This window comes from Sarcophilus harrisii, chromosome 2 (genome assembly GCF_902635505.1).
Source record: "Sarcophilus harrisii chromosome 2, mSarHar1.11, whole genome shotgun sequence".
NCBI lineage: Eukaryota > Metazoa > Chordata > Mammalia > Dasyuromorphia > Dasyuridae > Sarcophilus > Sarcophilus harrisii.
Window position 1 is genome coordinate 609,128,854 of NC_045427.1, and position 18,219 is coordinate 609,147,072.

At 36.2% G+C, this 18,219-nt stretch overlaps 1 protein-coding gene across 1 annotated transcript in view; it reads left to right on the forward strand.

Moving 5' to 3' along the window:
* KCNMA1 (potassium calcium-activated channel subfamily M alpha 1) overlaps positions 1-18,219 on the forward strand; it is an 887,197-nt gene that overhangs the window by 595,819 nt on the left and 273,159 nt on the right. Inside the window, 1 exon segment of the mRNA XM_031949466.1 lies at positions 12,129-12,204. Coding sequence (XP_031805326.1) covers positions 12,129-12,204 — 76 coding nt within the window.

Consider the following 18,219-nt stretch of genomic DNA (forward strand, 5'->3'; position numbering starts at 1 on the left):
ATATTTTACATTTACCAGAACATCTTGCTATTGATAGAATTGATATGATTAATCATTTTCAATGAGGGAGAGATTATGATGTAAATAAGTTTTTAATCATTTATCTGTTTGGGGAACCTAGGTCTTTTATGTATCAATATTCTTTATTTTAAAAGCCAAGACAATGAAAACAGAGAGCTGAAGTGATTTATAACCCAAGATACTCTGATACTACTAGATACAGAGAAACTACTTGAACTCTGGACTCAGATTCTTGCTTCAGTGCCCTTGCCTCCACAGAGCTACATGTAGCCATGGAAATAAAATGAACTATTTTCCTTCATGAGGAGGAAATTCTATGTAAGAATGCTTTGAATTAGAGATTGACTTGAACACAGAATCATTCAGAACTACTGCATTCATCAAGAATTCCTTCCTTCTAAGAAGTTACATTTTAAGCTAACGACATATGCCATTAACGAGACTTTCTGATGAGACTAGCTGAGTGACCATTGAAAAATAACTTATTTTTTTTCTGAATCTTTCTCCTATTATGAAGGCCTGTTATATTGGCTAAGATATTGCCAGGTTGCCATCCTTGATTATTGACACCTGATGACATAAGAAATAATAGTACATGCATTGATCCATAAAATCTAAGTTAATGATATCTGTGATGGGATTTACCTCATTCATTCAGAAACCTATTATATGTAAGATATTGCACTAAGCTAGGCTTAGGGGTGGTGGTGATACAGAAATATATGATACAGATTTTTGTCTCAAGAAGCTTCTGAAAAATGAGGTGAAATATATTGATAATACAAAGTATTATATGGCATGGCACAGTGGAAAGAACTGTGATTCTAGACTGGGAACCTTGGGTTCAAATCTCACTTTTTTTGCTACTTATTATAGCAGAGTAGGGATGTATAATTGTATAACTGTGAACAATTCACTTAGACTCTCTTAGTCTCCATTTTTATATCTGTAAAATGAGTGTGTTGGGATATATGGCTTCTTAAGTCCCTTATGTATATCTAGGAGAAGAAGGCCTTCTTCTAGTTTAGGAGAAGAAGTTTAGCCTACACACCAAAGTGCACCCCTGGAAATGGAAAGCTGGATGAGACCTTAAATCTATGACCCTCTTCAAAGAAGGATAAACTGAATGCTAGAGGCAAAGGGAGAAATAACTTCTATTGGGGAAAAATGAAACATGCTACAACAGCATGTACATGTCACTTCTATGATTCTATAAAGTAAGGGTGGTGGATGAATTATATTTCTTTCTTTTTTTAAATAACCTTTTATTGCCAGAACCCATGCCAGGGTAATTTTTTACAACATTATCCCTTGCACTCACTTCTGTTCCGATTTTTCCCCTCCCTCCCTCCACCCTCTCCCCCAGATGGCAATCAGTCCTATACATGTTGAAGAGGTTACAGTATATCTTAGATACAGTATATGTGTGCAGAACCAAACAGTTCTCTTGTTGCTCAGGGAGAATTGGATTCAGAAGGTATAAATAACCCGGGAGGAAAAACAAAAATGCAAGCAGTTTACATTCATTTCCTAGTGTTCTTTCTTTGGGTGTAGCTGCTTCTGTCCATCCTTGATCAATAGAAACTAAGTTAGATCTTCGCTTTGTCGAAGAACTCCACTTCCATCAGAATACATCCTCATACAGTATCGTTGTTGAGGTATATAATGATTTCCTGGTTCTGCTCATTTCACTCAGCATCAGTTCATGTAAGTCTCTCCAAGCCTCTCTGTATTCATCCTGCTGGTCATTTCTTACAGAACAATAATATTCCATAACATTCATATACCACAATTTACCCAACCATTCTCCAATTGATGGGCATCCATTCATTTTCCAGCTTCTAGCCACTACAAACAGGGCTGCCACAAATATTTTGGCACATACAGGTCCCTTTCCCTTCTTTAGTATCTGGATGAATTATTTTTCAAGGTTTCATCCAGATTCAAGTATGTGAGTATAGATGGGATCTACTTTCTGTAGAAAATGGCTTTTAAATTAGATCTTGAATTTAAGTAGCTAAAATTTAAGTTTAAATAAGTTAAATTTAAGTAATTTAAGTAATCTGGTCATGAAGCATTCTGGACAAATATAATTGAAATTATAGTTATGGTGGAGAAATTATAGTTAAGAGAAAATATCATGAACAAATAATAGAGAAGATACTAGGTAGGATCAATAAAGGAATAGCAAATAGATCAATCTGATTTTGGTTCTATATAGAGGGTTCTATGTAGAGAATAACAAATTAGAAAGGTTAATTGGGATTATATTGTGGGAGATCTTGAATACAAGCCTAAGTTACTTGGATTTTATCAGATTTATTTCCTTCCTTTCATCTAATTACCTCTCCATCATTTATTTAAGCGTGGCATGTTAGAATGGACACCACAAAGAAGATACAAAGCTGTTCATATTATAGAGCTAATATAGGTCAAATTTATTGGAGGGGAATCACAATATAATAATAATAATAAATATGTAGTACATGTCCACTCATGTGAGATACAAACTCCCTGCCAAGAATTTGTTTTCTAACTGTTTAGCAAGGACAGTTTGGGCAGATTCTATATGAATGCCAACTTTTATGGCTTCAGAGACAAAAATAAGCCAAGAAATTACATCAGTGATTGCCCAGGGAGAAGTGCTTCTGTACTTCTTAGCATAGCTCCAGAAGCTCCTAAAAGTCCCCATCTTTATCTAAAATCCTTTGCATTTCATCAAGGGCTGTGATCATTTCAGGATTAGCAAATGGCTTAGGAGGGAATAGAGAGGAGAAGATGTAGGGAGGGAATTTCCCATTTTTATTTTTTCTCTTAGGGTTTGATTGGAGTTGGATGATTTCAGTATTTACAAAGATCAAAGAAATGGCCAAGCAGGTCAAGCAAAGTAACTCACCTTCATCTTCCTGTCTGTACATATCAATGAGAGGTGTGTTTCCTACCACAGGAATTTTTCACCATGATTTTTTTGGGGGGGAGTTAAGTTTTAACATTTTCTCCTGCCATCCATGTGAGCTGTATTACAAAGGAGCTTACATGGTAATATCCGGATAGACGCTCGTCAATAAGATTAGGACATCATGGATCAAATCAGTCTCTCTCCGCCTGTCTGACACTCTAATGGGGCTACAACCATCCAGATGTTCTGTGAATGGTTCATGTTTTGAAAATAGGTGAGAAGAGGAGATAGAGCAAAGAAAAGAAAGGAGGGAGAGAGTGCTTTCTTCTTACTCTTCTGTAGAAACTACTAGCAAGCAGCATCCTTCTCCCCAACCTCTAGGAGAGCAATAGGATTCAGGGCTCTTCTCAAGTTTGGTCTCCTCCAAGCAACACCTCTGAAGGCAGATTGAAACCTGTCTTTGTCTCTGCTCTGGCCACCTCTGGAAGGACTGGGAACATGATCCCCAGTAAGATTTTGGTATACCACCACCCACCCAGCAGTGTACGTAGTGAGACATGTAGATTGCCTCAACGTCGCAAAAAATCGTTGGGAGATTTGTTCCAGAATGGATACAGGGTGAAATCAGGATCCCACGTCCCAGACAAAGAGGAAGAAAACACTTTTTGCCATTCTCTGGCAGCCTGCTGCAGGGTCAGCTTCTCCTGGGGTAAGGTCTTGCCCTAGCTGGGCTTTCTCTAACCAACAAAAATATCTGATACTCCCAGAGGATATCCTGGGAAAGAGATGTTCTAACTCAATGTTTGATTTTCTTTTATTGGGATAATGTGTTCAATGCATGTCTTATCCTTATTCATTTCCTTTGATATCCATGTGAATTTAATTTTATAAGTCAGGACAGGAAGCTAATTCTTTCTTTTCAGATGAAAGTAACCAGCCTCTAGAGCCAGAGAATTGAATTGAGTTAGGCTGGTAGGGTCATGATCTGAGAAATATTGGTGAAGTGTAGCAAATTGCTAGATGGTCATTTGCTACCATGCTTTTATTTCCCGGTTAAGTAAGCAATGGACCATTAGAGGTTTGCAATGAACCATATGGTTCTTTGTGGGGAGATTAAGTGCTACTCTAATACTTTTGTGATAAACTGATATAATTTTCACCTCAATTCTTATACTGGACAAGGAAAGGAATAGTCGTACCAATGACTATTGTGTGTGTGTGTGTGTGTGTGTGTGTGTATATATAAATATATATGATTTTATATAGAAAAGGAGCAAGAGAGTTCTCTGAATAGATTTTAATATTAACTGTATTTATGCCATAATGTGATACAATGAATAGGGAGCTAGATATGAAACCAGCAAATCCTGGTTTTAAATTTCATCTTTGATGAAAGAAAAAGATTTCACTTCACTCTGGCTGTGTGATCCTGAGAAAGTCACTTAACTTCTGAATTCTAGGCAATTCTCTAGGACAAGTGAGAGAAATTGACTATTTATATTGGTAGAGGGAATTTCCTCACCTGGGATGCCCCCATAGCAATGAATAATTGATCCATTCCCTATCCTTATCCAAACTGTATAGTAGAATCACTACCTGTGTTATACAGGAATTGCAGAACTGCCATATACATACATACCTATATACACATATATATGTATATATATTTATATGTAAGAATATGTGTATGAGTATATGCATACATGTATGTATATAGATATAGATAGATAGATTTGCAGAATGCTCTCTTTTTCCCTTTCCTCTCCCTCTTTTTCTCCCTCCTTCCTTCCCTCTATCTTTCCTCTTTCTCCTCTCTCTTCTGTCTGTCTGTTCTCTCTCCTCTCTCTATTTCTCTGCCTCTATCTGTCTGTCTCTGTATCTGTCTCTCTCTCTCTCCCCCTCTCTTCTCCTTTCTCTCTTCTTTCTCCTCTGTCTCTCTGTTTCTCTCTGTGTGTCTCTCTGTCTCTTTATATATATATATATATATGTATATATATATATATATATATATAAACACAGACACATGTATAGTATGTGTATATATGTATGTGTATATCTCTCTATATATGTATATGTTCCCTTTCATTTGATCTCCATATTATGCAATAGTGAACCTCTCCTTTTTTCCTAGTTCTTTGCTAATAAAAAATGAACACCGCCATTGTGACTAAATCTGTGATTTCATTGTCATTGAATTACCAGGTGAGGAAACCCCTTCCATCAGTAATGATCAGCTCCTTCTCTGCCATTTATATTGTTAACAAGATGCCTAGAATGATAACCCGTTAAGTGATAGTCAACATTTTGCATGAAAGGAAGCTGAGAATGACTGAGTTTAAGTGTGCTGTCCATTCAGGGTTGCAATGCTAGTAGATATGGAAGGTGGGATGAACTGAGACATTTTTGGCTTTAGGACCAGTATTACAATGTGACCCTGGGCAAATCATTTAATATTTATCAGACTCAGTTTCCTAATTTGTAAAATAAAATAACAATAGTACCCATCTTGTAGATTTCTCATGAGGGCCAAATAAATAATAGATGTAAAGCATTTTGTGAACCTTAAAGTAATATAAATGTCAGCTTTATATTTTTATTCTCATTCATCTCTTTCTTCTTCTTTTTCTATTTTTATTATCATTATACTATACTTAATCAACTAGTCAGATGATGTCTCCCTTGTGCAGTATGCTTTTAGAAATCATTTTTCTTGATTTTTTTTTGTTTAAATATCATTTACATTTTCTAAAATATGTCCCTATTTCTTCCTCTCTTAGAGAGGCATGTCCTGTAACAAAGAATAAAAAAGAGAAGAAACAATTTCATCCAGAGAATCATATTGAAAAAGTCTGCCATTATATTCAGTTCTTGACCATAGTTAACTTTAAGAAAGTGTGGGAGGAGACACCTTCCCATAATTTTTCTTTGGGGACCAGCTTAAGTTATACATGATTGTTATATATTGTAAATGATTATTATGATTTCACAGCTCCTCTTTTGATTAGAAGGTTGTTCTATTCATTTACATTGCTTTAGTCATTGGGAATCTTGTTTTCTGTACAAGTTTGTTTAAATTTTTACATTCTGCTTTACAGTTCTCATATCCATAATTTCTTACAGTGCATTTTCTAGTTCTTTCTATTTTTTCTAGTTCTTTTCTAATAAAAATAGTGTTTCTATAATTATTTTGGTGCATTTAAGGGTTTTTCTTTTTATTTTGGACCTCTATGAACGTCCTAATCATGGTGAATCATTATTTTAATCACTTTCCAAATTGTCTTCCAGAATTGTTAGAACAATTCAATACTTTACCAACATTACATTAGTGAGTCTGTCTTTCTGCAGCCTCTTTAACATTATCAAGAACATGCTTAACCTTGTTCAATAGTAGATTCATTATTTTCTTTAGCTTAATCTGTGCTCAGATTTCAAATGCTAATAAATAAGTACAACACTTTTACTTGAGAAAGGCTTCCTAAATATGAATGTCCACTTAGATTGTCAATAACTTGGACTTCAGGATCATATATTCTCATCATCAGGTCACTGGCCTGGAAGGTCAGTCACAGAATGGGTCTCGATTGCAATTGCTTATAACCCTCTCCTTACCCCATCTCCCTACCCCAAGTAGTTGCTGACCTATAACTAAGTTTTTGGCTTTACTAAAACGAGTTCTAGGAATTAGGGGTTGTGAAATCGAGTTCTAAATCTGCCATCAATTTGCTTTTTGACCCCAAATCAGGCACTTCCCTGATCTTAACCTAAGTTTCTTTTTTGCTGAGGCAATTGGGGTTAAGTAACTTGCCCAGGGCCTCATGGCCCAGCACAAGTTAAATTTCTGAGGCCAAATTTGAACTTAGGTCCTTCTGACTTCAGGGCTGGTACTCTATCCACTGCACCATCTAGCTTCCTCCCAAGTTTCATAAAAAAAAAAAAACCCTCTTACTTTTCTAATATAATGTTTTACACTATTTCAGTTTCTGAATATATCCTTCCTTCCTGTTTCTGCTCAGGGATCCACTCTTCATAACAGAAATTAAAATAGAAAGAGACGAAAAAAGCATTTTAACAAAATAAACATGTCAATGGCATCTGACAGTGTTTAAAATATTCCCTACCTATAAGCTCTTCATGTTTGTGAAGAAGAGAAGAAATTTGTTTTTCAATTTTTCCCCAGAGCTAAGCGGAAACATTATAGTGACACAGAGTCTGTTCAGTTGATTTTTTTCTTTCTCATTTACATTGTTGTTGTCACTTAGGTATATTGTTGTCCTCATGTAAGTGTTCTTATACTTCCCTAAAATCATCGAAATAATTAGTTTTTAGGGCATAATAGTATTATGTGTTCTGTGTGAACAAAATCACACATATTCCTTTCCTTTTACATTTCTTTATTTAGGACAATTTCTATATTCTGCTATTTATGCCATTAGTCAAATTTTCCCAATTAAAAATGGATCCATTTCTCTTGAGAATATTTTCTGAATTGAGAGGAAAAGCAAATCATAGTGTCAGAAAGTTTGTGCCTTTCCATTTCCAAATATATATCTTTAAAAGGTTACTCCAAGGAACAACTAAGACCACTACAATTTCATGATTCTGACATATAGAATACCTTATTTCATATACTCCAGAAACTTTCTTTGGTATTATGCCTGTAAATGCATTAAATTAGGGAACTATTAGTATCCATACAGGAGGAGATATTCTCTGTAATATATGGCTATGGAGAATTGCCTGGGACACTGGGAAGTTAAGGAATTTTTGCAAATTCATGAAACTAGCATGTGTCAAAAGTGGGATTTGAACTCAGGGTTTCCTGACTAGGGGTCATTTCTTTATCCACTATGATAAATTATTTTTCATCAGAAACACACATACACATACATAGAGAGAGAGAGAATGAGAGGGAGGGAGGGAGAGAGAGAGAGACAGAGAGGGGGAAGAGGGAGGGAGGAAAAGAGGGAGAGAGACAGATAGATAAATAGATAAATAATCAGAGCAGAGATGCAGAGAAAGAAACAGAGCGAGAAATAGAGACAAAGAAAGGAATGAAGATAGAGGAAGGGACAGAGAAAGAGAGAGAGAGAGAGAGAGAGAGAGAGAGAGAGAGAGAGAGAGAGAGAACCCATTCCCACTTCCCTATCCCACCTTTTTCCCAACACTCTCTGTCAGGCACACAAAAAGTGCTTAATAAATGCTTGTTCTGATTAACTAGATTAACTGATTAATTAGATGTTAACTAATTCATCAATGGGTCATGACATAAAATTATCCTATCCACAGGAAGTCCTCACCCCTGGCAAACATTTCATCTCTAGATGAGAGGTTAGATTACAGAAAGGGCATGGACCAGGGCCAGGACATTTGTGAAAGGTGCAAAGGCAGTGGAAATGAAAGTTTACCCATCAATCCAGATCAGTAAGTTGAGTGTCCAGATACCCTTGGGGTGGTGGTAGCAGTAGAAGGCTGTTCCTTGTTAAGGCATACACTCACTACAAGAAACTCTTGTCTCCCTCCTTATCTTGAAAGGACCCACCATAGGTATAAAGGGAAACATATATGGAAAGAAAAATACTCTTTGATTTTGAGGAGCTTGTAGTCTAATAGAGGAAGACAAAACATAAAAAAGAAGCTGAAAAACAGGGGATGTGGGAGGAGATGAAGGTACCTTTGCAAGTGTAAGGTAGAGAAAGTCTACAGTACAGCCGGGAAAGGACATGGGACATGGCAGTACTGGGCACCCTCCTTAAAGGGAGATTCTGGAGGAGTCATTAAATCAGAGGGAGAGCCCAAAAGAGCTCTTTCCAGTGTGAAAATTCAAGGACTCGAATGAGGTTTATGGGACATGGTAGAGAAATTTTAGGGGCAGCCAAGGGAATTATGGACCAGAATGCCAGCTTGGAATTAGAAAGACTCATCTCAGCTACAGACACATTCTAGCTGTGTAACCCTAAACCAGTCCTTTCACTCTGTCTGCCTCAGTTTCTCATATATAAAATGAACTGAGGAAGAAAATGGCAAGCCACTCCAATATCTTTGCCTTCTGGATGTGGTATGGTGGATAAACCACTCCTTTGATTTATGGTACAGTTGGCTTAGTTGCCCAGGTGATTCACTTCAGTTCTTTGGGCTCTCCTTAAGGCTGGCTCCTTTGGCTGTGGACTTGACTGGGACATTTTATCATTTTGAAGTACCAAGACTGTAATCTATTCTATTCTGTTTTGAATACATAAGACTAGGTAAGATTAGATGCAATTGGGGATATAAGAAACTTACATATTATTCATTCATAGCTGCCCAATATCCAGATGCAGGGGGTGAGACTAGTGAAGTAGTATCTGCAGCTACCTTTAAAACAATCCTTTTCTCCACCTGGCAGTCCAGGTAAAGGTAAAATAATCTTCACTTCCAAAAGCCGTCAGGGAGAAAGCGTTCTGTTGACTTGAGCCATAGACATAAATACTCAATTCTGACTCAATAGCCAATCAAAGAGTTTCCATCACCATGAAATAAACTGTCAGCAGATTGGGCACACTTTAAAGAGCAGGAAAAGACCCTCCACTATACATGCCCCGAAGCAGAATCATCAAACCTCCCTCCATAGGTTAAATTTCATCAGTTAGAGAATATTGCTTATCATATAAGGGCTGGACCCTCATTGTCTAGTCCTCTATTATAACTGCTTCTGTTTAATTCATTTTGTGCCAGTTCGTATAAGTTTTTTCATGCTTTCCTGTATTCGCAGTGTTTATCCTTTCATATAGCTCAGTAATATTTTATTATATTCATGTACCACAATCTGTCTAGCTATTTTAAATGACTGGATATATATATATCCCTCAATATAGTCAAAGAATTATATATTCTTTCTCTCTCTCTCTCTCTCTCTCCCCAGACACAGAGAGTTTATAGTTCTTTGATGCCAGAGAATATAAAGAGTTGCTTAATAAGAAGGAGAGATACCTGCATATATTCCCCCCTTTCTTTTTTTTTTTTAAATGGAGGTTAAGTGATTTGCCCAAGGTCAATGCAAGTGTCTGAAATTGGATTTGAACTCAGGTCCTCCTGACTTTAGGACTGGTGCTCTATCCACTGCACCACTTAGCTGCCCCCCTCCCTTTCATTTTAAAACTCCTTGAAAAGTAGCCCCTACTGCTTGCCATCTGGGGGAGGGGGTGGAGGGAGGGAGGGGAAAACTCGGAACAGAAGTGAGTGCAAGGGATAATGTTGTAAAAAATTACCCAAGCATGGGTTCTGTCAATAAAAAAGTTTTAATTATGAAAAAAAAAGAAAAGTAGCCCCTAACTCTTGACTTTTATTTCCTTTCCTTGCATTCCTTTCTCAATCTTTTCCTAAATTTTTTTCTCCTTTGGTTATTGTGAAATCACCCCCTCTTCCTTTTTCTGTTCTCCTACTTCACTGACCATCCAGTTCCATTTGCTACATCTATTTTCTGAGCCCTCTACATGGTTATTTACCAAAAGCTGATCTTCCTTCTCCTTTTTCTGTGCTTTATAGATGCTATTGTTCATTTCTGAAGTGTTTCCCTCAATCTTTGAGAATTTCACATCTCCTTTGAAATCCAGTTATCACAGTAATGTCTTCTGGAAGTTTTTCCTGTTCCTTTTATTTTGAAATATTTTCTCTTTCCTTTTGCATAATTACTTTGTATGTTCTATCATCCCACAAGTAGGGACTATTGAGAGAATCAAAGATTAAAGCAAAAAGGGCCTTAATAGTCATCTATCAGAGAGATGTCAAACTCACAGCTGTGGAGAAAATATCCTCCCAAACTTCTCAATATTGCCAGAACCAGATAAATTTCTACTTGGAAAAAAAATACAAAGAGATAATGCAAATTTGTGGCTTTCTAAAGCAATGTAGGGCTACTGGCACTCTCCTTCTATTTGAGTTTGGTCTATCTTATCTGGTCCAACACTTTCATTTTTACAGTTGGGATATTCAGACTTTGCCCAAGATTTCGTAGTCAATGATAGGGCTAGGATTTGAAACCAGGGCCCTTGGTTTACCAATCCAGGAACCCTTCAAATTTGGTCTTTGTATATTTGCTTTGCACATTTTAAAAATCAGACTTGTAATTTCATGATGAGGAATTTCTTCTACCATTGTAGATATATAAGCTTTCTACAATTTACAGCCATTTGGGATTGCCTTGGGCTACTGAAAGATCACATAATTTGGCCAGGGTCATAGAATCAATATCTGTCAACAGTCAGGCTTGAACTCAAGTCTTTCTTGACTGATTTTGTCTGCTATATCCCTAATCATCTTGTATATATTAGGAGTTTAATAAGTGTCGGAGGGTTAAACTAGAAATTATCAGGTGATCTTGGAGTGAACTTCTTTCCCCGACCTTGGATTTGTTTCTCAAGGATTTTATTTCTACTTCCCTCCTATAGATACCTTTACTTACTTCTTGCCCCAGATACAAAAATTACTAATTATGTCTCTGCTGAGACATAGTTTAGGAAGATATTGTTGTGTATTTCTTTCAAACAAAGACAAAAGAAATTTGCCACCAAGGAGATGAAAAGGGAAAGAAAAAAAGTAACATTTAAGTTATTGGGGCATCATTATCTCAAATTTGGGAGAACCAGGAACTGAGAAGATGGAAAGAAATTCTGGAAAAGAAAATTTGCCTTATACAATTAAGTCTATTTAGTCAAGTCTAACCACAATATTAACAAAGTAATGATGATGATAATGAACTCAGCAATCCAACAAATGAGAAGGACATGAGATCTCTTGATAATCTGCTCTTAGCACTGAGGTTGCTGTAAGCCATCAGAATCCTCACTGTCGTTCCAGAGAGAAAATCCTTCCATACACCCAGGGTGACTAGCTGGGAAAGAGTTCTTTGCAAGCAGCGTCAGATGTCTGAGGATGATTTGCTAGGCTGAGCTGGACTGGGCTGGGCTCTCTCAGTCAGAGCTCCCTTTTCAAGGGCTGTAAAGCTTTCCCCTCAGTATCAGAAGGTCTGCTGGTCAGGTATCTGACCAATTTAATAACGTGAGGCTCAAGTCAGTCAAGAATCAAAATGAAGGAACGATTCAAAGGTATTGGATGACTCTCTCATTGCTTACTTTACATCCCATTGACCTTGGCAGCCATAAGTCATCTGGCACAGTGAGTACATTGTAAACGACCCTCTGAAAATAATGCAACTCCATTTCTTTCTTCCCAGGTTTGAGATTTCTGAGAGCTCTCAGGCTGATACAGTTTTCAGAAATTCTGCAGTTTCTGAATATTCTTAAAACAAGGTAAGCTGACTCATTGCTATGGATCTGCTTCATTTCAGTACTTGTCATCCAGTTATAAATATTGTGGTAGTATAGTAGCTCCTAGAACCCTTAATTTTGTTGACCTTACAGATATACTATCTAGTAGAAAAGAGTTAGGGAAACTGAGACTCTGTAAAGGATAGAGATGGTATAACAAGATAGGAAAGTTCAGGATTTGAGTTCTTTTCCTCAATTGGAGCTTTCTGTATAAAGGACAGAGGAGTGTATGTATTTGAACATGGCTGTAGCTAATAAGTTCCTTTTGTATATTTTTTTCTTTTGAAAAAAATGTTTTTTTTATTAATGAAATTTTTCTTTAGAAAAATTAGAACCATTTCTCAACATATCTGCCCCGCCATCTTGATTGAACTGTCCCATGTAACAGAACTGACAATGATAGCAACATCTGAAAATATATAGAATCATAGGAAGCAATTAAGAGCTGGAAAGAAACTTAGATACCACCTTCTCCAGCTTTTTTACTTTTACAGATGAGGAAACAAAGGCAGAGGGAGATGAAGGGAATTAAACTCATGCAGTTAGCAAGTGTCAGAAGTGAGATTTTAATCTTGGTCCTTTGACTATAAAATCTAGTATCTTTTCTCATACTATACTAACTTCCAGTTAGATAGATAGATAAATAGAGATATCTATATGAGGATATATATTTATATACAGACATACAGATACATATACACACATACACATAAATATATGTATAATATGTGTGTGTATACAATCATTTATTTATTTTCAAGACTGGATCTCCCTTTATCACTCACTATTTCTCTATATCTTTCTCTATCACTCAGAAATGGCTATTCAAAGGCCTAAACTAAAATTGATTAGTATGGAAGCTTTAGCCTGCTCCATTTTTCTGATCTGGTCAAATATGGCCCTTCTTAGACATCCTAGTAATACATTCCTCCTGGGGGGTTCACTGCAAATGACTGATCAGCTTTAGTCCTTCAAAAGATCTCACAAGCTCACGTGATCCAAAAATCATCAAAAGGTACTACAACCATGCTTCTTGTTTCCAGTTACATTGTATATCCATAGTCCCTTGTCAGTCTATTTCTTTTTAAGATAAAAAGTAGTTTATATAGAAATCCCATTTTTAAAAACTCTTAATAGGAGGCACAGATTCAGAGAATATGAAAAATATTCATTTCCCTTATATTTTCAAAAATAGTTGAGTTAATTTACTGCTTTCTACCTTCCTAAAGTTGTTCATTTCAATTAATTTGAATTCAGCTGATATTTAATATTATTTAATTTTAAGAAACAGTATATATACTATTCTCTTGGCAGTCAGTAGTTTTTCCATCAGCATAGTGCCCTGAGATAGTATTCAAAGAATGACGATGACCATTTATCATGTTGTTGCCTTTTTAGTTTTATTCTTATATTCAGTCATATCAGTCTTGGTGATCCTTTTTGGGATTTTCTTGACAAAGATACTGGAGCAATTTGTTATTTCCAACTTATTTGCAGATGAGGAGGAAACTCAGGCAAAATAGGGTTAAGTAACTTAAACAGGGTCACACAGCTAATGAATGTCTGAGGCTAGATTTGAAACCAGGAAGGTGAGTTTTCCTAATTTTAGGCTTGGCACACTCTCTACTATGCCACTTAGTTGTCCCATTTTACCTGGAAGATACCTAAGGAATGGTGAAAGTCTATGCTTATAGATTAGGAAATTCTTGCCACCATGTTCTATCTAGCACAGCTCTAAATTAAAAATCAAATTTTACCCAAAAGAGAAGTATCTCTTGGAGGGCGATCACAAACCTATACACACACACACACACACACACACACACACACACACACAAAGAAAGTTATTTCATTTTAGAGTATATTTTAGATGTTAATTTTTTCTCCAGCAAGATTTTGACTTACTTTAGGGGAAAACTTAAAAGTTGATTCCAATTGTAAACCATGAAATTGTAAACCTGTGAACCTTGCCTAGGAAAGACTTCAATGGTGACTTGACAATGGAACAGAGCTGCCTAGGTCCTGGAGAATCCTGGAAAATAGAAAAGCTGAGAAAGGATAGACTTAGGAAAACTTTACAACCCAGTATGTTTTTCAGTCTGACTTAAGATATTTAGTAAATAAACAAAGTCAGAGCAGACCTTCTCAAACTTCAATCCAAATCACCTGAGACCATTCCCATGATCATTTCCTTTCTTCTCTCTCTCTTCCCACCTAAAGCTAGAGTTCAGCTCTATGAACTGAATACATTTAAAGTGTAGATTGTCTGCTCTCAGTTTTTTCTTGATATGTTGTCTGTGGTGAGTAGGGGTGGGGTTTTTTGTCTTTTTCTTTATCCGGAGTTAATTATTTCAATTCCCTGATTGTCTGGTAAGTGTTCATATGGACTATTTGTGGTGTAGCCTTCTGAGCTCATATTGGTCTGATCAACCATAATCTTGATTAACAATTGTACTTGGCCCCAACACTGTGATGCCATTTTGGTTCTCTTCATGAAGGAAACTCCCACAACCACCATATAGGTAGTTCCTTCTTTTTTATAGATGTAAAATACAATTTATAAAGAAATTCCATTATTTTTCAAAAATGTCTTAATAGTTCCAGCCTCAGAGCTCTTGGAAGATACTCCTTTCCTTTGGTTTTTAAAAAGAAGAGTAGGTTTCACTAAATCTCATCTACCCAACAAATTATCTATATCTATACTTATCTTACTCATCTATTTATCTATCTATCGAGGGGTAGATATAGATATAGGTAGATATATAAAGATATAGATAGATATAGATATAGTTTTATTTATTTATTTTTGGTTATACATGCACATTCATTAAAATATATATATATATATATATATATATATATATATATATATATTTACTGGGGCAGTTAGGTGGTGCAGTGGATAGAGCTCCAGCCCTAAAGTCAGGAAGACCTGAGTTCAAATCTGACCTGTAACACTTAACACTTCCTAGCTGTGTGACCCTATGCAAGTCACTTAACCCCAAATGCCTCAGCAAAAAACAAAACAAAACAAAACAAAAACAAAAAGCCATTAACTTATGAATCATGTTGGGAGAGAAAAATCAGGAAAAAAGGGGAAAACCACAAGAGAAAAGAAAACAGAAAAAAAAAAGAGAAAAAGTGAACCTAGGATGTGTTTATTTACATTCAGTCTTCATCATTCTCTCTCTGGATATAGATGGCATTTTCCATCCAAAGTTTATTGGGATTGCCTTGAATCACTGAACTGCTGAGAAGAACCAAGTCTTTCACACTTGATCATGGCAACAATCTTGCTCTTACTGTGTACAATGTATTACTTGTTGTGCTTGTTTCACTTATCATCAGTTCCTTTTCCCTTCTTTATGATTTGCTTGGGAAGTTATACATTCTTACTATGGTATTCTCCAACCTAAGTGGAAAGTCAGTGATTTCCCATGTGGTCTTAAATGCCAGAATAGAGTTAGTGAGCCAACAGGGGGAGAAGATTTCTCTCTTTCTACAAAATTATTGGCTCATTTATTTCAACAAAACTTAAGCCAAGGTCAGAGTAAAAGATAATGGAAACATAGATTAAGGGAATTTAGAATTCATCTAGTCTAATGTTTCATTTTACAGATGAGAAAACTGAAGGCCAGAGAGGTTAAGTCACTTGGCTCAAAACCACACTTAGAAGTGGCATATGACTTGAGCTTGGTCTTCTGACCTCAAAGCCTGTACTCTTTCAACCATATCTCATTACTCATCACCTAGTCCCCAAGATCACTAAAATAATGAACTTTAAGAGTAGGCACATATAACATAGAACACTTAATGAGCCTCCATGATGTTTGGTAATTGTTCTCTTTGGGGTTATAATTTCCCTCCCAAATCCTCTTTCCTGGTAAATTAGTTGATTTCACATTATTTTATACACGTGGTTATCTCACTCCTACTGAGGTCACTATAAACTTTGCTCTTAAATGCCCATGAATGCTCCTATCCAAGGGATTAACTCTGATGTCAGCCCTTCATTTAATTGAAAGAGTCTTAGAGACTTGTGGGGAATATAGCCTTTCTCTGAATGTTACAACTACAAGAGTGCTGACTCTTTTCTTCTGCCTATTCTCAACCACAGATCCTCAAAGGGCTAGCTATTTAAAGTCTAGTAGATGGGAAACCAAGTCAAACCAAGAAGCCAAAAAAGCTATTTTCTTTAATTCCAAAACATATGACTTTGATGAGAAGAAAGATCTCTCAATAGTGGAACTTAATGATTCTTGGATCTCAAAATAGGGGAAGGGAAATGGAAGGGTACAAGCATTTATTAAGTGGTCCTATATATCAGGCACTGTACCAGCACTTTCAAATATTATTTCATTTGATTACTACAAAAAGTTTGGAAGGTAGTTCGTTATCTTCATTATCTCTGTGGATACTGGTTAAAATGAGTATTTCACCAGAATTTCTCCAGTAAGAAGGATAGTCTTTAATTGAACATCATGCAGTAGAATGAAGTCATTGATAAAGTGAATCATAATTTGAAAGTCTTCAATTTGTTTACAGCCTTTCAGTCATCCCACTGATCCCAGAGCTAGGAAGAACAGGAGAGAGAGGTAGACAGAGAGGAACAGAGTGAAGGAGAATTTAGAGGACAGTAGGAAAGCAGCCAGAGTATATGGAGATTCAAGGAGACAGAAAATTAAGAGAGAGATCTCTTCTATGCTATCAGCACCAAGCCTATGCACATTGCATCCATTGTGTGGACAAGGTCACTACCTTCAAAGTGAAATTGTTAGATCCTATATAACTGGGTTGCATAATGCCATCTAAGCTTTGGCCCATTGCCTAAATAAGTTTGAATCTGCTGAGCAAGACTCAGGATTTTAGAAAATAATCATTCTGGACCCAGAGTTGAATCTGTTTCTCGGATTCAAAGGCTATATTTTCTAATGAAACAGTACAGTTAATCTGAATTATCTCCATGTGGATTATTGACCGAAAATATTGCTTTTGCTTTTGCTTTTTATGACAAGTTTTCTAGTTCTCTGTTGAAAATTTAAAAAAAGAAAAGAAAGAAAAACTAGGACACACATTTCTTCCCCTGCAGCAGCTTGGAAATTTGTAAATATTGAAGTTTGAATTACTTTTGGGGACAAGGAAGACAATAAAGTGTGTTACTTTGCTCCTCACATTTTAAGAAAGACAGTATAGTGGAATAGAGAGTTAACCTTAGTTAGAAAGACGAACTCAGGTGCTGACATTGACATAAATTGACCTTAAGCTAATCAATCCACATCTCAGCGTCCACAATAGCATTTCTTTTGAAAGCATCAGGGTTAAGTCATTCCCAGGGTCCCACAGCTAGTAAATGTTTAAGGCCACATTGGAACTCAGGTGTTTTTGACTCCATAGCCAGCCACTTAGCTGCCCCCACATTGATTTTCTAACATTCTAAGTTGCAAAAAAGTTTCTGATCTGTATTGATAGAGAAAATTTCCTCACCAGAAATTTTTGATACCAATGAAATTTCAGATGTCCAAAAATTGTACTTACTTATATAATACTGGATAAAATGAAAAACCAAATTGGTTATCGAATAAAAACATCAATCAATTGTTAGTATATGTGTCAGCTCATGCCCACTGAGGAAAAAATAATACTGCCTCTAGTAGATTTTTAAAATCTTTGCCTCTCAGTCTGAAGTCCCCTTCCTAGCAGGCTAGGTACTGTTTCTCTCTTAGGCTTGCTTTTGTGTGGATTCAAAAAATTCCACTTAGAAGCTATTTTAATATTAGTCATGGTATGCTATATTTGGAGAATTGAATCTGTTGTTCCTAAATCATATTATAAATGTCAAAGTCAAACATATTATTCTAGGATTGGTCACAATTTTGAATGATTACTCCCCTCTATCCCCTCTCCAGGAGAAGATTGCAAGAGCTACCTTTGAGAAAACTATTATTACTGATTTACATCCATGCACGGTATACATAGTGCTCTTAAGAGTTACAAAGC